At 40.5% G+C, this 20,626-nt stretch overlaps 1 protein-coding gene across 1 annotated transcript; it reads right to left on the bottom strand.

The window, feature by feature from the left end:
* Positions 1-19,708: 19,708 nt before the first annotated feature.
* Positions 19,709-20,044, bottom strand: LOC145263305 (uncharacterized). The gene has a single exon (XM_080120386.1). It carries the CDS (start codon positions 20,042-20,044, stop codon positions 19,709-19,711), a length of 336 nt encoding a protein of 111 aa, XP_079976512.1.
* Positions 20,045-20,626: the final 582 nt, after the last annotated feature.

Raw genomic sequence — 20,626 nt, 5'->3', positions numbered from 1 at the left:
AATTATGTTGAAAAGCAGACTTTCAGAATATCCAGCCTCAGAACACATTAAAGAGGAATATGATAAGAAGCTGCAAATGTGGATCGATAAGGGTTGGTTGCTGCCATATCTGGAGGACAAACTCAGTTTTCTGAATTGTATAATCCTTTCATAGCTGTTTTGCAAGAAAGCAAACAGAGACTCCGGACTATTATGAGAATTAAGAGAATGCGACAGCAAGGACCAAATGTTGCAGTGCTAGACCTCCATTGAGCCTACTTGCAAATACATGTCGACAAATCTCTTTGATCATTCCAAACAGTGGAGATCAAGGGACAACGATATTGCCCTATCTATCTAGGATTTAGGCTTAATGTGACCACTTTAATAATGTGAGCCATAGTTAATAATTTTCTTACACCGGAGATCATAAACATTGTTACATTTTCTTAACCTTGCATTGAAGTAGAAAGCCTAAATCATTCATTTACGAACGGACTCTGCATACATATATCAATGTATAACTGATACCTTGTCCAGAAGATGAGAGTGTATACCAAGCAGCTGGTGAAATGTTAATTAGGCGTTGCCTCTCCATGTTCCAAGAGTTAGCCCCAGAATATGCATTGAAGAATAGTGTGAAGCTCATCAAGTCTCACAAAAACAAAGCTGATCATGTGTATCACGTCGATCGTTGAATGAAATCTGTGATAAAACAAAACCAAGAGATCCTGTGTGTGTTGTAGCCACAGAATATGGCATTTCTCAAGTACAGGCAATCCATTGGTTCAATGGATATTTTGGTGTGAAAAAGACATAATTTATAAAGTTAATCAACCCATGAATAACTCGTTGAGGTGCAGACGGTAGGTTGGGGATTAGAAAAAGGCCAATCTATAAATCCAGCCCCAGTGCATTGGAAGCTGAGTAGGCTTGATGTCACAGAAAATTGGAGCAAGGTTGCTATGAATATAACCCATTACAGTTGCACTTGACATTGATAGACTTCGGGCCTAGCCGTTTTGTCATCTAAATGCTAGTGCACTGACAAGACTCTTCTAACAGGATCAAGTAGTTGGGAATGATATTTTGTGGAAGGGGGCCACCTATGCATTTGCTTACTGACAATGGTATGACATGTTGCAGAGAAATATTTACTGAGTTTGCACAGATGTCGGGTGTGCACATATGATTTTGGTTCATCAATATACTATTGGGAAATGGAATAAGCGAGAGGTTCTATCACAATACATCGCATTGCAGCAAAAACACGATGCACAATCTTACATACATATGTACAGGTGTACATGCACGATGCAGTAGTAGTAGTCTTATAAAGGACAACAAGACTACTACTACTGCCCATGCGAATGTAAAATACAACTATAGGACCCATGTTAAGGGTATCAATAAATGAATGGCATCTAACAATGCAGTTGCTAGACCATACAATGAGAAAGATGCCTTTTTGTTGAAGAATCTACAAGGAAGACTATGATGTAGTTCAGCATGGGGACAGTGATGAAAATCAATAATCAACACTCAGTTTCAATTAATCAAATACCACGTCACATAAAAAAATACTCGTCCGGCATTCCAAAATGATGCCATTATCTAAGACAACATTGTCTCTTTAGATGACAAAGCCCCACTGCTGTCTGAACAACCATATGAATAAAGCTCCTGAGATAGCGATGCACCCAAATATCTAGAGCAGGAGGAATGCAATGATCCCACAAACAAAATTGCCACTGAAGAAGTTCTTTGGACTCAACTGTTAAGATGAAGTACCAGGCAAAAGCGTCCTGCCCTATATTGCCATTTGTTTGCTTTTGAAGTCAGGGAGGAGAGTAAGGATAGGCACTCAAGACTTGTGTGTCAGTGTCTTAGTTAAGCCCATTTATGGAAAAAATGAGTTTGTCTAAAAGCTACAAAAAGATAACACCAGAGTTGTTCAGCAAGTAACTGCCAGTGTTGCTCTGGCAGTGTGTCAAATCATATCAAAAGAATAGTTTACATTGTGCCGAGCTGTCTTGATGGAGTTGTTAGGGATTGTGTGGGTTGGTATCAACAGTGTTGTTTGGGATCGTGTTGGTTGTATAAATGGAATTGTTTGGGACCATTTTTTTTACTAACCTTTACCCAAACAAGCCAAATTACCACTTGGAGGTAAGTGGCTACTAATTGGAACCATGTCTAAGAAAGATTTTGGTTTACGATTGCATTTGAACTTCTGCATATCAGTACAGTTTGGGAAGCGGCTAGAAGGAAAGGAATTCCACAGTCAAGCCGTTCTAGGAAAGAAGCCATTACAGTAGAAAACTTTCTGATATTTAAGGACTTCAATAGTGAAGGAGTGTGTTTGTTGCAATGTGAGTTTGTCAGGTGTGTGTACATCTAGAGGGATAAGTGCAATGAGTTCAATAAAGCACATTCCATTAAAATACTTGTAAAACAGGCACATAGATGCAACATTGCGGCAATGGAATGAGGTTGGAGCTTAGTTGAAAAAGTAGGACCTATTAGATGTGAGACTCTTTTTTGGACCCTATCCAAGAAGGAGAGACTAGTGGTAAATGAACCAGCCGAGATGTGGCAATAATACACCATGCAGGGTCGAATGGTGGCCTTGTAGATGTACAGGATACTTTCAGGTGTGAGTAGTTTTCTATCAGGGTAGAGGGAGCCAACCTTCCCTTTAGCAGCCTTTCCAATGTCCTCAATGTATTTATTCCAGTTCATATTTCCTGTGAAACTTAAGCCGAAGAGTTTGAAGGAAGAATTCTCACACAGGGTGTTATTTCTCATGGATATCGGTGGTTGGAGTAGATTTTTGTAATTGTTAAAGGAAAGCAGCTTAGTCTTACTAGTATTAAGTGTTACCTTCCAGTTGCATCCTCAGTTGACTAAAGTCTGGAAGTCATTTTCTAAGTATTCATCCATTGCTTTTAATTTGTGTACATTCGTTCTTACTTCATGCATGTTATAGAGAATGTATCATCAGTAAATATACTCATCTCGGACACAATATTATCGGAGAGGTTATTGATGAATATCAGGAATAATAATGGTCTAAGGATCGACCCCTGGGGCACACCCACATTAATGCTATGCTGCTTAAATGAACATTAATCAATGACAACCTGGATGGACTTATTGTCTAAGGAGGATGGAGTTATATTTAGTGTTCATCTAGTTATACCGTATGATTTTATTTTCATTAGCAACCCTTCATGCCATGTCTACATAGGGGTGTGTCGATGAAGTTGTTTGGGATTGTGCTGCGTCATGTCCATGGAAGTGTTTGATGCCATGTCGAGTCGCATCAACAGTATTGTTCATGTTGAGTTGTGTAGATTGAAACATTCGGTTCACATTTGTTGTTCAGTTGACTTGATGGTTGTCAGTCATACTGCCACCTGTGATTATAATATATATTTTTTTAAATTGGGTCTGTCTCTCTTCCCTTGTGAAGTTATATGCCAAACAATAGAGTTTGAGAAATTTCTCAACACAACTGCATAACTTCTCACTCTCTGATGTAGTCTTAAATTCATTCTCTTCCCTCCTTTCCACAACCAACATTATTCTTGCATGGAGGAAGGCAAAGTTAAAGATTTATTTTAGACTGGGAGGTTTTCAGTATTTCTGCTTACCAGAAGAAATCTGTTCCACACAATCAAAAATTCAAATTGAAACTTCTGACGATGTGGAATGCCAACCTTATGGCAACAGAGTTACCAGCTGAACTTCCTGGAAGCTGTAAGATTTGTCATTGTGGTGAGGTTACAGTTGAAGTCCAAGGGTAAAAGAAAGATGCTCGAGGAGACAGATCCTTTTAGCTTTTGATACTTCACCTCATCTGAACATCTGCATATATTAAAAAAAATATATATACTGAGACACTGCAAATAGAAATACATGACTGCTCTTTACAGAAAATCTTAATAAACGACATCTCATGTGGATACTAATTGTTAGCAGATAATCTGATCACTTTAAAGCTGGTCTAATATTTAATATGATATGCGATTGATTTAGGTTATTCAATAGCCCTCGGATTTACTTGTATGAATGGCTAGACTTGTGAGTTGGGTCTTTCAAATTTAGAGTGTCAATATATTCAGAAAATCACTTTGTTCCAGTTGATTTTGAGGAAAAACTATCTGGGAACTTGATCTATAATCAGCTGAGGTGCATGATTTTTAATCCTTTCAGGCTGAGAGTCTGCTCTCTAAAATCAAAACTTGTTATTTTCAAATTCACAGAGGACTAATTCAACCAAAACTGATATAAAGACAGAAGTCTATTCAAATTGATATTCATTTAAAATCACTCAGTATTTAACAATATCACATTTTCCTCCATAAATTTCCATATTCCAGTAGTTAAAACTGAGCTCTTTTGTTCAGTGATTTTTTTATTTGCTTTTTGTGGAAGAAAATCATTAATGTTGTTTTCTTTTGTATTTTGTTAATTTACTTTGACTTTAATAAGTGATAAATTATTTATATGGGAAAACACTTATATTTATTTTGCAAAGTTTAATTTAGTTTTATATTAACAATTAATATAAATAGAAAATAATAGCAGCATAAATGGGAACAGATAATTATTTGATATTCTATTTTTTGTTTTGTAGAAAGTAATTTTTATGGTGACTTCCATAAAATAAATGCAGGTTTTGAGTTTAAGCACAAAATCATTTTATTCATTGATTTTAATAGTTACGTGAATTTATTCCTGTAAAGTATGTTGTTCTTCTTTTACATGGAAATCAAATTTATTACAGCATATGCGAACACATACTGGAGACAAACCACATTCTTGTGAAGTATGTGGTTCTTCTTTTACACTGAAGTCAAATTTAGTGCGTCATATTCGAACACATACGGGAGAAAAAACACATTCTTGTCAAGTGTGTGGTTCTTCTTTTACAGAGAAGTACAATCTATTATGTCATTTGCGAACACATACAGGAGACAAACCATATGTTTGTGAAGTATGTGGTTCCTCTTTTACAATGAAGCTTACTTTGGTGCGTCATATGCAAACACATATAGGAGACAAACCACATTCTTGTGAAGTATGTGGTTCTTCCTTTTCACAAAAGTCACATTTATTGCAGCATATGCGAACCCATACGGGAGAGAAACCACATTCTTGTAAAATATGTGGTTCTTCTTTTTCACAAAAGTCACATTTGTTGCGTCATATCCCAACACATACGGGAGAGAAACCACATTCTTGTGACGTATGTTGTTCTACCTTTTCACAAAAGTCACATTTATTGCGTCATTTTCGGACCCATACGGGAGAGAAACCATATTCTTGTGAGTTATGTGGTTCTTCTTTTACATGGAAGTCAACTTTGTTGTGTCATGTACAAAAACATGAAAACAAAAGTCTATGATGTATAAGAATATTTTAATATTTGCAGATAAGCTTTATGTAAGCATATGCGTACACATGTCTCTGAAAATATAAATATTATACCAATTGTTGTAGGGGTAACTGGCCTAAGAAAATATGTCAAGAAATGCTTAGACACAATAACTTGAAAACGAAACTATTGCAAAGTACAGGAAGCAGCCATGAAACGAGAAGTCTTTCTTAAATAAAGGTCATTGGATATTAAACTGCATCATACTGAAATCAAGTTCTGTTTCCAGAAGGAAGCCCCATGGATTTTACTTACTGAACGCAAATAAGAACAATCTGTCATTGTCGGTTATGCAAACACACATAATAAAAAACATACTCTTGTGATATATTAAACTTCGAGGAAATCTTCCGCTTTTTTAGTTTAGGATGTTGAGCTACTGTCAATGACAGTGATTTCCTCTATGTCTAATGAAATATACGTTTACACTATGTTCCTTGGAAAGCAGTACAAAGCCGATGGTCTGTAAAGAATAGTAGAGTGTAATTGGTCTTCCAAATTGGACAAGGACATTGATAATAATATAATAGAATTCATCATAATATTTTCTGCCACAGAAAAATTCTTAAAAAGCTGAAGGAAGTAACAAGAACTAATAATACAAGCTACTACATCTCATTATATAACCAATTCAAATGAGCACAGCGAAGCATCATACAAGCCATATGGGACTAATAGCAGAAAGACCATTGCAATAAAAGGCTACTTATGTATGATAGGCGAATAATAATTCCTTCACTGTTTGGACTGCCCATAATCGCTCAAATTTATTATGGTTACCAGAAAATCATGAGATGCTGACAAAAACTTCACAAATAAACATGGTAGCCAGTATTTTCTCACTAAATCCAAAAGGAAATAAGTAAATATGTTAAAAATGTGCGAGGCTAATATATTAACGACCTGAACCACTTATGACAATTCTACTTAAAATAAAACTATTATACACTAGTGTTTGCTCTGTTTTAATTTAAGAGCTACAGCTATGTTGTAGTTCTTACATGATTCTCTAGATACACAGAGATTACCATGCTTTCATCACTCACCTCCAGGCTGTTTGTGAAAAATACGATGTATTGCTTATCATAAAACTCATAAAATATATTGATGACATCTTGGTGGCCAGCAGAAATGCTGATACATGCGAACTGAAGAAAATGTTCTGCCATTTAACACATTATGACTTCTGAATCAACCCAGACAAATGTCAGTTTGGCGCATCACATCAAGTCGTTCGAGTTCAGCATCTACTGAAATGTCTCAGCAGCTGTAAACATAGTGAAACTACCTCTTAAGGGTTACCTTTTTCACACTACGTGTATGCAATCAACAAACTTCTTATATTCGATCAACAAATTACTTGTATGCAAACCACACCTGCTTGTATGCAACGACTGTTCCGTCTGCTTCATGTGACAACTCTTCTACAACCAGTAAATTCTGGCTCACTTCTGCAGCGTCAAGTTCCTCCTGTACCCCTCAGCGCCTCCTGCAGCCTCCAACGCCTTCTGCAGCCTTCTAACACCTTCTGCAGCTCTCAGCACCTCTAGCAACTTTCCAACAACTCTCAGCTCGTCCTGTAATATTTAATGCCTCCTGGAACCTTCAGTGTTTCCTGTAGCCTTCACTGCTTGTAGCCGGCAAGCTACCCATTCCAGTGCCAGTAGCTATCAGGCTACCCGTTCAAGTGTCTGTCGACATCAGGCTACTCGTTCCAGTACTGGTCACCGTCAGGCTACGTATTCTTGTGCCTGTTGACGTCAGACTTTCTGCTCCAGTGGCTGTAGCTGCCAGGCTACCTGTTCCTCTGCCTGTAATCGTTAGTCTACCTGTTCCAATGCCAGTCCGTTTTTGGCCACCATTATGAAAGCCTGCTGACAACCAGCACCTCGGTTCTAGTACCCATTGCCATCTGATTACATCCTCTTGTTTCTTCTAATATTCAGCAGTCCTGTATCATTACGCACTGTCGTCTGGTTACCTCCTCCAGTGCCTACTGACGTCCAGCAGGTTTATTCCACTATTTAATGGCGTCATGGTCCATCCTACAGTGACTACTGACGTCCAGAAGGTCTGTTCCGGTACACACTGTCGTCTGAGTACCTCCACCAGTTCCTACTGATGTCAAGCTGTCCTGTCTTATTCGGAATTACCACGATCTCCAGACCTTTTGAATTTGCCACTTTTATGTATTTACTTAGTAAATAACAGACGACCCGCCGTCTTATAACTAATTTTAGTGTCTGTCATTCTTCTTTTGCTATAGCCGTTATATTTTTGCCTCTGTGTCTACCTTATATCTATAGTCTGGAATGCGAATTGCAGACGAAAAAACACAAATGTCAGTGTTAAACAAGTAACACTTTAGATCAATTTACAAAGAAATTTGAATTTTACAAATTTAATAAGTGTTTTTGATGTGCCACTATTGTTAGATTACCATTATTGAAATCGGACTCTTTTCCAGAAGAAGAGTTTAATGAATTTTTATAATTCATTTACATTTGTAAAATAGTAGTCTTTCATGTATGGTATTGTATCCATACTATGATCTTTCGTTTTCATCTCCATGCGTGACTCAATTAAAATCTAATTTTCTTTTTGATTTTTAGAAAATATTTTAAGTAAATTCTAATAAAACGAAATAGAAGTTTTTTGAAGTTTTTTATTTCACAACAATTCTAAAAGTTTTATCTGAACTTTTATTGAATTAAAATAAAATTAAGAAAATTCTAATAACACAAAAGAGAAGTAAAATATTTTTTTAGGCTGGATTGGCATTGTTTTGTATTCTTCAAAATGAAATCAATGAAAAGTTGTTTCTTGGCAATAATGCACGAGTGCTATTCTTTAGTATTTTGCATGAGCACCTCATTTGTCATTAAATACTGAAAGTTTTCTGTTATAAACATTTACAAGAAACAACACGGAAATAAAGTAGAAACATTAACAAGAACATACAAAAATGTGAGTGTATTCGTTGGTTAGACGATAGAGCTCTCTTCTCTGGATCTAAACCCTGCATTAATGCCTTAACTTCTGGTATTTATATATACATGGAGCAGTTAAATAGTAGGTAATTCCGCCACATTTCTGCACTATCCGGTAATTGCTTAATTTCTTATGTTTTTGATAGAAGGTTTAGGACATCTCTGTTTACATTCGAAAATGCGTCTCTCGCTGTTAGCTGGCGAGAGGGAAAGTCTGTTGTTGTAGGGAGAGAGAGAGAGAGAAAATCAATCCAGTTTGGCATGCGCCTCTCGCTGTTTGCTGGTGAGAGGGAAAGTCTGTTGTTGTTGAGAGAGAAAGTCAGTCCAGGCCATGGAGATAGAAAATGTGTAATGTGTACGTACTGTCTGTTGACTCATGCCTCACATACAGTAGCAGGTGGCATGAGGCGCACAGGCGTGTGCGCCCCGCAAGGGAGCCGTTTGGTCCATCGGCGCTCAGCTCGGGAGGCAAATCGAAAAAGGGCGGAACAGCTCAGCTCTCTTGCTTTTATGGTTGTTTCTGGTGGTCTTTTTCGCATGTGTGGATTTCCTTCAAAGGGGAAGTGACGTTGCCCATGTGTGCGTACGAGTGCGTGTATGTGTGCGTACATGTGTGTACATTAGTGTGTGTGTATGCACGTGAATGAGAGTGTATGTACGTGAACATGAATATATCTATGTGTGTGTACGTGTGCACGTATGTTTGTGTGTGCATATGGGTATGACAAGAAAAATGGCTTGAGATGTGAACGCATGTTTTTGTGCGAGACTAGAAGGGCTCGTACAGTCTCATCCTGCAATGACAATCCATCATCTCTTGCCTCCTCTCCTGGCATTCTGTTCTTTTTTTCTGATTATCCTCTCTGTAGAGATATCAAGTTCTCCACATTTTGCAGGTGCTTGCTGAACGGCATTATCAACAACATTTATACGCTGCTCTTCCAAAAAGACCCTGAGAGCCTTTTAGTGTGGCAGCAACCATATCTCGGGTAATAGCTGGTGTTTGTTAGTACTTCTAGGCTACGTTTACTTCTTGTAAAACGTTACTCCAGAATAATAAGGAAGCAATGAAAGAAAAGTCGCATATAGTTGGTAACAGATTGTGTGCAAGCGCCTCTTGTTTCGTCGGTTTCGTTGACATTACACGGAGATTCAATAGCTTCCACAAATTGGTTAAACTTCTGTTTCACCGGCTTCACTGCAGCAGCATGTGCACTCCAGCGAGTTGTGGATAATCTCTAAGGTTACAATCAGGATTCGGTTCTGGGATTCGGAAGGAGTGAGTCACTCGCTCGACAACAGCACGTTTCTGCCCTATTCTTTTCCAATCGACCACACCTGGCCTCTCGCCACCAATATCACACTGCACCATCTGAACGTCAGCAACAGGGAATACTTTTTAAGAGAAGATGTTCACGACTCTTTTCTTTTTTTGACTTCCAGGGAATTTTTCCAAGCTTATATATCCTCTTATCGAAAGAAAAAAAAGGAAGAGACAAGAAAAAAATAGCCTCTCCCATCATGCCCTGCCTTCCCAAGATGCCCTTTGGGTACATACATGAGCTAGCCATCCTTTCCTTCTTCTTTCCCAAAGAGCTATGCAGATACACCCGGTACGTCATATATTATTGTTTTTTTTTTGTTTTTGTTTCTAACCATAACCTAGCCTTAAACGGTACCTACCCCCGTTTCGCATATATCCCAATATCTCGAGATCAATAAGATACTTCATAATGCTTCATCCAAGCAGGCCTCCTCCTCTCACGTTGAGGCTTCTGGAGGACAACTTCTTGGGGTTGACGTTTTCAGATTCACTACAGACATTCTCGTCCAGTTGTAAAGAACCGCTATGTAGGGCTAAGTCAAATTGGGGTGCATCGTTAGCTTCTCTGTGGATCTTGACTTCCTCCTCTTCACTGCCATCACTGCACACCGGCAGGGTCACACGATGCAGGTCTAGGATATGCCGGGGAACGCGATTCATCATCACGTTCTTTGGCTGTCTTCCCGGTAGCACCATCCCCCTCCTCCAGCGAGTAGTACATTTTGCATTTGGGTTTTCACCCACACATCCTAACCCACTGTAATGGTAGCTTCTTCACCCTCAATTCCTACCATTTTGTTGCATGGATGCCGCCACTTATATGCGAAGATGGCTCTATCAGGCACAGTTGTCTAATCTTGTCTGGTTTTCGGTGAGATGTTGTACCAAAACACCGCCTCCATGGGTGAAATGTTGCTTTTTTTCCGCAGCAGCCTTGATGGTACGATGATTCCTCTCCACTATCCCATTGTCACTCGGCCTATACGCTGCCCTAAAAATTGCCTTACTCCCCACTTATCACACACCTTTAAAGGCTTCTGATCAGAAAGCGGGGCCATTGTCCAGTAACAATTCCTCAACTGGCCTTCTCTCCAAAAATATTTCTTCGATGACCCCCTCCGATCGCCCATGCAGCTTCTGCTCTGATCTCTCTCCAGATGGTAAACTTCCCCAGTCCACAGTCAACCATCGACAGATACAGCTTATGGCGATAATGGGTCACATCAATGGCCAATTGCTTCTAGTCCTCCACAGTGTGTAACTCATCTGCTTTGTGCCTGGACAGTCTAGTGTCTATCGATTGACACTCCTGACAGTGCTGCACTACCTCCCTGACCTCCTCCTCTGTGGTTTCCGGGTAAACCTCTCTTGCCAGGAATAACGTCCGTTCTCAACCAAAGTGGTGCATTTCATGTAACTCTTTAACTTTCTCTCCTGCAGAGCATACTGAGGAAACCTCCTTTCTCTTTTGCAGCCAGGTCTTCTTTACCTGTGTCATCGAATCTCCCTTGTTCTTTTCCAATGGGACCAGTACTACAGATACCCTCAGCTGGAATTCCGCTATCAAATCTGCAAGTGCTCCGAGCCTGCGCTTTATCAGTATTTCTGTTACACCTCTAGTCCTTACTCTCTTATCGCCAGTTACTGCTGACCTGATCCATGAAACTACCTTGTCGAATCGGATTTAATTTCAGTTGTTTTCAATCCCCACTTCAGGCCAGATTTATTCCTTTCGTTTTTCTTTCTCAGCCACGCCGCATTTCCCACAGTTACACTTCCCATCTCTAATACGATGCCCAATGTTAGGCTGACGTACCATTCCCCCTTCAGTCGGTCTTCTTTCATCACTCTCGCAATGATTTCTTGTAGCATGTTTGTGACCTCCTTCGTCACACGGCCCTTCCAGCCATCAGTGCCCGTTTGTCGTTTAATAAAGCTGCATGCTATCCTGAACCAACCGGCAATTGGATAGTGTCCCACCCGTCTCTGACAGACCGAAAAGAGTTCTCATTTTGTCAGGTCAGTTCCGACTTCAGGTATCGCATTCCCTCGTCTAAGGACAAGGCTTTCTTTGCCATCTCAGCATAGTTTCAACCTCAATGCCACTCCTCAATACAGGGACTCTCTCGGTTTTGAAGTCAACCCATATCTCTCGACATGAACTCTCACTTTTTTCGCTGTCATCTCTGCTTCCTCCACGAGAATGTCGTCAATGTACGAACTAGTGGCCTTGTTGACAATACAGTCTTTACTCAGCACCGTCTTCAGCACGCCAGTCATATTTTTGGGGGCTGAGCTCAGCCCAAAGCCTAACCTCATCAGGCAATACATGTTCCCCTTGTACCGGACCAATTGATGTTGCCAGAGTTTTTCATCTACATGGATCTGGAGATAAGCCAGCTTCAAGTCGACAATCTTAATGGCCCGCTCCATCCTAATCCATTTCCTCATAATCTCTTCGCATACGTCAATTCCCCTTTTTTTTATTTTACTTTTGTTAGTTTGAAGAGATCAAGCGGTTCCTTCCTGGGGCTAACACTTGATTCTATTATAGTTTAAATTTATATCCGAGGGCTCTTTTAAGAATAGACACTGTTCTTATTATGGCTGCTATCTGTATTTCCTTAGAGCTTGGTTTTCCAGGAATTGCTTCTAAGTATTTTTGAAGGTTCTTTTTTATTAGGCCAGTTGCTCTTGTCACAACTGGTATAATGTTTACCTTTTTCAGAGACCATGTTACTTTTAGATCATTTTTTAGGTCCTTAAATTTTGTTATCTTTTCCCGTTCTGCTCTATTTAGGCCAAAGTCGTTTGGAACTGTGACGTCGATAATGAGTGCAGTTCTTTCCGGCTTGTTCCATATTACTATATCTGGCTTGATGGCCTTGTCTTTTATGTATCTGCCTGCCTGTATGTCTTTGTCGTAGAACACTGTCACTTTTTCATTTGATGTTATCGGTGGTTCACGTTTCCAGATGTTCGACGACCTATCTAGTTGAATCTCTCCACAGAGCTTCCAATGTAAGTATCTACATACTTTGTTGTGGCGAGCAGTGTAATGACCATCGGCTAGAAGGATCTTGCATCCAGACATTAGGTGGCTTGGGCTTTCAACAGCTGAGTGACAGAATCTGCATTGGTCAGTTTTTTGTAGACCAGCCATTTTCTTAAATCTATTTGTAAGTCTTGGTCTTGTGCAGCTATAATTAATCGTTCTTCATCAAATGGAAATTTTTCACTTTTAAGTCATTGTAGTGAGGCCTCATTGTCAATGTAGCTCTGATTCAGTTCTTCCATGAACCTGTCTGCTCTCTTATGTTGTTGCCATCCTTCTAGTCTTGTCTTCAGTTCTCTTTTTGTATACTCCTTTCTCTTCTTTCGGGTGATTGGGGTTGCTGGGTTGTCATATTCTTCTATTTTGTTGTCCAGTGTGTTACCACTGAAATTTCCATCGAGCTTTGTAGTTGACGTCTGCTGGGGCAAACATTTCGTGTGATGTTCATTCACTATTTTTATCTTGGAGTCAGAAGAACATTTGATATATTGGCCTATGCTTACCACTGAATCTCGGTATGCGTGGTTTATTTCAGTGAGGCCTAAACTACTTCCTCTCCGTGGTAAGTACAGCCTGTCCATACACTGATGTTTGTAAATGACTTTATGAAGGGCCAGCATTTTCCGAGTTTTTACGTCAAGGCTATTGATTCAGTTTTGTGGCCAATTGATTATGCCAAATCCATAAGAGACAACGGGTATTGCCAATTGATTGATGGCAGTAATTTTGTTTTTTAGTGATATTTCTGATGAGAGAATTTTTTAAAGTCGCTTGAAGTCCCTGCACTTTTTCTCTCATCTTTCCATGTTCAAGTGTCTCATTCTCCTCTACTCCCAGGTATTTATAGACAGCATCCTCTTCAAGGTATTCAATAGAGCCATTGTCAAGATTAAGATGTTCTGATGCTGTTTTTCTTACTTTCTTTATGGTGCACTTAGCGCATTTGTCGAATCCAAACTGCATGCAAATGTCCTCTGTATAATTTTTAACAATGCCTATCAAAGAGACAAGTTGTTTCTCAGATTCCGCATAGAGTTTCAAGTCGTCCATAAAGAGTAGATGGTTTACTCTTTTATTTTCTTCCTTCTTTCTGCCCATGCTGAGATTGTATCCAGCATTGGATCGCTTAAGTAGCTTACTTAGTGGATCCTTTGTGAGGCAGAAAAGGAACGGTGAGATGCTGTCTCCCTGGAATATTCCTCGCTTGATCTTTATGTTTGGGGTCTGTATCCTTCCTTCCGTGTGCTGTAATATAATTGATGTGCACCATCTGGCCATTTGTTTTTGAAGGAATTATGTAATATCGGTGTGCACATTGTACAACTCCAAACGGCGAAGTATCCAGGAATGAGGTATACTGTCAAAGGCCTTTTTGTAATCAATCCAGGCAATTGACAGATTTCTTTGTCTTCTCCTGCAGTCTTCTAACATGGTTCTGTTTACAAGGGGTGGGTCTTTTGTGCCTAGATTTTTACTCGTACACTCACTCTGCTCACTTTTAAGGTAATCACCAGCAATCAGATGGTCGTATGTTGCATCAGCGATTATTCCTGTTGTTGTTGTAGGTTGTTGTGAGGCAGCAGATTGGTCTATATTTGCTAGCCATGTGGATGTTCTCATTTTTGGGAATAAGTGATGTACTGCCAACAGTAAGCCACTCAGGCGGCTCTTCATCTCCACTGATGATTCTATTGAATGCCTTGGCATAGTGACAATGAAGTGCGCTCAATTTTTTCTGCCAAAAATTTAGTATTTGGTCTATTCCTGAGGTCTTGAAATTACTGCACTGGGCTATCTTCCTGCAGACATCCTCCTTGGTAATTTTTTGAGCTGCCATCTTTTCTTTGTCCTTTTCTCTTTTATTTTATTTTACTTCAGTCGAAGCCTCAGAAATCAAGGGACCCACAACCAGGGGCTAACACTTGAAGTCTATATGAGATACATAGATATTCGAATGTTCCATTTAAGTTCTTTATTTCTCAAACACTGAGTTAGTAAAGAAATTGAGAACATAATTTTCCTCTCCCCAATTAACCATTTTTATACGTTGTAGTATATCTTTCATGTTGGTCTCTTGGTCTTACTGGATTCCAAGACAAGAATTTATCTAGTCTGGTGGAGTAGCGAGCTTCGTGCTATTACTTGAGGTAATATCACTTGGAGAAGGTGCACCATTCCTCGGAAAAGCTGCGGAGTAGCCGTAGTGAGGAGATCTTATTTGGACTGCGAATACTATGTGATTTTGAATATTTGATCAGGGTTTACTTCTATGGAAAAAGTATCCTCATGCCAGATTGTTCTGACAAACCCCTGTACAGGGAGACCTTAGACACTCGGGGACAGTGTCTAGTAGGCATTCAAGTTCTCCCCAGTAGGCATTCAAGTTCTCCCCAGTAGGCATTCAAGTTCTTCACTTTTCCCGTGTGGCAGGCTATGTGTCTGTTTAATTCTCTGAAATCCTGTACCGGTCTAACTTTGTTCTTGGTGGGTTGAACAACCGCCAGTAATGGTAGCACTCCTTTTTTTCCCCTGTCCACGGTTTCAGAATTTTCTCTTCTATCCACATCTCCACTTCTTCCTCGAATCCTTTTCTTATTTCTCCTCGCAGTGTTTTCTCGTAGCAGCTTACTTTATTCCGTACTTCCGAAGGCCCGGAGATCCATTTCCATTCCCTCATCCACCTCTCGCCATCGAACTTTGCCAGGAAATCCTTGTCCTCGATGCAGAAAGCCTCCAGTTTTTGCATTCTGATGTTTCTATCACCTTCCACTTCTGTCATCCCTACTGCGCCGAGGCGTCCGAAAGTTACTTGGCCCCCTCTCAACGTAACGCCCCCCCCCCCCAGTTTGTTGATCGCACTTACACCTAAAACTACATCAACATAACTGACCAGACGATCCAACACCAAGGCTCCCAGTCCAATGGGCACACCTTGCACAAGTATTTCCGCTGTTGTCTCTCCTAGGCATTTCACCTCCCTGCCATCCACAGCCTTAATACTTCTGGTTCCGCTCCATGACCTAGCGACATTCTTCGCTACCAATGTCATGGTGCAGCCTATGTCAACAAGGGCCATGGCTCTCGTCCCATTGACTACTACCGGTAACTGAGGTAACATTTCGTTGTGCGCCATTTCCACATAGAAGGGGGGACCACTGGCGCAATGGCTCCCCTTCACTCGTTTTCCTGGTCCTGCAAAGCGATGCAATAGCAGCTAATGTGCCCCACTCGTCCACATCGGTAACAGGTGATCCCCGCTCTCGGCTTTTTGCAGTCCTTAAGCAGGTGAGGATCCAGTCAATGGAAGCACTTGATGGCAGGTCTCTCCTCCTGTCGCCTCGTCGCCTGTCTCTCGTCATTCAAGTGGGGCCTCGTGCATGTATTTCCACTCACAGCTGCAGCCACAATTGGGACCTTGACATTCTTGACTAGGACTCTGGTGTGGACCAAGAGATTGTCCACTTACATAGTATTGATCTCAGTAATTCTCTGCATGTTCGCGGAGATTTCTTCCGGGAAGCCGTTCACTAGGGATAGCTTTACCGTCATCTCCAGGCTCCTCCCCATGTAACCAGCCAATCATGCCAGTCTCCTGATCTCCGCAGCAAAGACGTCAATAGACTCGTCAGTCCACCTCAAACTTGCAAGCTTGCTGAGTGCTTCAAATGGACTCTCAGCAAAAAACAATTTCAGTCTTTGCTCCATTGAGGCAAGGTCTCCCTTATCTTCATCGCACATCTTCTGGTAAATTGTGAGGGCTTGCCCAAGTATAGTGGCAGCAGGGTTACCAAGTCTTCGACTTTTTGCAACCTTGCCACCATCTTTAATTTTTCCAGCCATTTAATTAGGTCACCCTCCCCAATGAAGGGTCTCAACATCTGAGTGTTCAGTCTCCAATTAGCCATGTTAATCTGCTTGACAGGCCGAAATAGCTACTAAGGTTACAATCAGGAATCGGTTCTGGGGTTCGGGAAGGAGTGAGTCACTTGCTTGACAAAGCACGTTTCTGCCCTCTTCTTTTCCAGTCAACCACACCTGACCTCTCGCCACCAATGTCATAATCTCTTCACTGTACTTTACTAACACATATCAGTGATGGGTTGATAGAGCGAAAAAGTATACAGCACCTCAAGACTGCCAAAAATGTTACACAAGAGGGATTGTTAGAAAACGAATGTTTCCAGAACAGGTTCAAAGAATGATTGGAAAAAGGTACAAAAACTGCCCTTGGATTAATGTCTTTGATCTTTTCTTGCACACCACCATGGATTCCGGCCATGCTTGCAGCATTATCATACCCTTGACTGCACCAAAACTTAATATCTAGTCCTTCGTTTTCTAATTTCTCGAGGATCTCGTAAGTCAATCAGTAGGTGTTTTACCTTTCAAATGTAAAAATCCCAGGAATGTGTAGTGAAAATTGAATGTGACTGAAGTCACGGAGGTGAGCTGCACGTGCAAACTCCAAGTTCTGTTGTGCAAGAAAAAGTATCACGTCTAAAACTCTGTGCAGAATGTCCCCGAACTTTCTTTTCTCTTTTTCCATAAAGGAAATGTGCGTTGAATCGAGGTTTTTTTTTTTTTTTTTGCAGTTGGAGTCGTGAAGCCAGCGTTTTCTAATTCTTCCAGCACGACAGATGGTCCTTTGTTCACGCTCAATAATTTTAGGATTTAGCTTCCACCAGGCCTCAAAACCAGGGAAGAAAGTAGACGTTCCAGGAGCCTTGTCATCTTTGGCAAAAATCGACAGCAAAAGCAGTACAACTTTCCGTCACGCAAGTGCGCAAGCCATCCACGGTCGTAGCACCCTGTCGCCATTTGACAATTATGGAATAAAACTAGGTTATAGAAAGTTTCCGAAATTCACATTTAACCTTTGAACCTTGTCTTTTAACCGATTTGAAAGCTCTCTGTGTTTATTCTGGAATGGCTCGCCCCTCCCCTTTTTATATCAATACTTACAATATCAGGCATAGGAATTTGGCATGATGACACATGGTTGAATGTTGACAAATTATTGGCGGTGCTGGCGGCTGAGCCTTCAAACTCTTCTTCTGATCGAGTTGTAATTGCTGTATCATAATGATCTTCAATATAAGTTTGTTCTGTGTCGCCGTCTCCCGATTGCTCGCTATCAATTGAAAAATGGCTTTTGAACAGTTTTTATGCGCTCTATTTTTTTTGATAGTTTCTAGTTTGTGTATCCACTTCAGCAAAGATTGTTTAATGTTATTTATCACTGCCTCTTTTGCTTTTATTTTTAGCTCGACGTTGCTGATAGCCGCTTAGACAGTTCAGTCGTTTCACGATTATCCAGGTTTCGAGTCTGAAAATAAATTAAATGCGTGCTTTTTCAGAAAATCTGGTACTACTGTGCTGTGCACCTACAAAACTCGACAGCATTTGACATTCGTTTTTCAAGTTACAGCAATATTAACTGAAAATAAAAGATTTTATTCCAAGTCAAGAATATTGGGATGGTCATATATATATATATATATATATATATATATATATATATATATATATATATATATAGGGTGACCCCCCCCAAAAAAAAAAGCTAAATGGAGATCATCTAGAATATATGCTGTAGAATGGAGAAAAAAAAGGCCAAATACCCTAGTGTTTTTGGTGTGATGTTTTGAATATAATAAACTAGTTATGACCAAAGTTTCATTTCATTCGGACAAAACACTAAGAAACGGGGCCTAATTACAGTTGGCCCCATTTTTTTTGGGGGGGGGGGCGTCACCCTGTATATATGTTATATTTACGCGTCTGGTAGCAAGAATTGGAGAACACACAGTTGAATCGTTTAGGATGGATTTATTCAAGTAATGACGTGAGGAATTACCGCGGCATTCTGCTCTGCTATGGTTGTTTTAGAAGTCCTTCCGCTACCTTGAAACGCACGTGCGTATCTGCGAATAAGAAAGAAAAACAACTGCAAAAATGGCGGCCGATAATTAGCTAAACCTTAACTAACATTTACCCGACCACAATATTACAGGGCCTTAAACGAATGCACTATTTATTTATTTAATTATTCTTAAAATTTAATTTTAATTAAATAGAATAGTAGAAGGCGGTACAATGCATACACCCACCTCTTAATTTTAATTGTATTCTTTGTGGATCCAGAATTGGAACATACTACAAAATAAACAAATAGGATCTTTTGAAATTGTCCTATTTGGATATTTTACGAGTGTATGGAGGCATAATTTAGTATGGATCCTGTTAAGTAGCGAGAAGCAGAGAGAACATGAAACCGATATTGAGTTAAGAATATGCCACAGCTTTATTGCCTGAATGAATGGTGGCTCGCAAAGCTAGTCATGATTTCATACGCACAGTTTCACAGGAGGTTGTAGTCGCAGCTACGTACTTTGTTGTAGCCGCAGCTACGTAGTCTATAACATCACCCTTCTTCGTCATTGGTTCTTGGTTTGACTGAACGAGATGTGTGATGTATATAGTCGGTGTGTGTGTGTGTGTGTGTGTGTGTGTGTGTGTGTGTGTGTGTGTGTGTGTGTGTGTAGTCTCTCAATTGTACAGGGGGTTTGATCATCCGCGTAGACCTACGAAGTTGTTTTGGGGATCGTTGTAGCCCTGGGTTTGCCTGATAATCTTTGTTTCAGATGCTGTGGCGTGGAGGCATGTTGTGGTATGGAGTCTACACCCGTTGGGAGAGCGGTTGGTTGGCGGATGTGGATTCTATTTCTTCTATAACATTTTCCGTTTACTTCGACCCCATAACTGTGTGGAGCTACTTTACTAATGACTGTACCCAATTCCCAGTTGCTGTTAGGGATCTGTGGGTGGCATTTCACCCTTACAGGCTGTCCTATGGTGAGATTGGGTAGTGGCTTGGTATGACGGTCATAATATGTTTTCGCCGTTTGTCGTCTTTTTTATGAGGATATCTTGTACCTGTGCTTGCACTTGCGGTGTGCAATCTGTGGTTTTGCAGGGTAGCATGGAGCGAGTGCACCTAGAAAAAATCTTTGTGCTGGTGAGCTGTGCATACCAGGTGTTGTAGCATTGCGCCATTCTAGTATGGCTTTCCACATATCTGTGTTTTCCTTTGTCGATTTCTTTACAATGCCTTTCATCAATTTCACTGCTGCTTCGGCCCGTCCGTTCAATTGATGGTGGTGAGGACTAGAAGTTATGTGTTCAATGTCCCATGATTCCAGAAATCTATGGAAATCACTGCTCGTGTAGTTGGTTGCATTGTCAGTTATCATTTTTGCTGGTGCGCCATGTGCAGCAAAGGTGGGTTTGAGCACTTTGACGAGGGAGTTCACACTTAGGTCTGAGAGCAGGCCGACCTCCACAAAATCAGAGTATATGTCAACCAATACCGCAAAGTATTTACCATTTCGTTCAAAGCAGTCACTGGCCACACACTACCAGGGGTGTACTGGTATTGGTTGGGTAATCAGAGGGTGTCGCTATTGTTAAGGTTGGGTCAGTTGACAGGTTTCATACCTTCGGGCTGCCTCAGTGATCTCTGCATGCATTCGTTGCCAGAACATTATGTCGCAGGCTGTATTCAGTGTGTACTGAATGCCCAGGTGAGATCTGTGTGCTCTGGTGATCATCTCGGGTCTGAGTTTGGTTGGAATGATAAGCCGTGTGCCTCGATATGCTAGACCATTTTCAGAACACAGTTCGTCGCGGTATGGCCAGTATTCTCTAATGTTTAGTGGGGTGTGGGTTTTGCGAGTATGTAATCTTTATTAGTGTCTGTAGTGTTGTGTCATGACTGGTCCCTTCTCGAATCTGTAAGAGGCGATGGTCTGTAACAAAGAGTCTATTTTCTATAT

This window comes from Euprymna scolopes, chromosome 38 (assembly GCF_053919585.1).
Source record: "Euprymna scolopes isolate OS-2025 chromosome 38, ASM5391958v1, whole genome shotgun sequence".
Classification (NCBI taxonomy): Eukaryota; Metazoa; Mollusca; class Cephalopoda; order Sepiida; family Sepiolidae; genus Euprymna; species Euprymna scolopes.
This window is presented reverse-complemented; position numbering and strand designations above follow the sequence as displayed.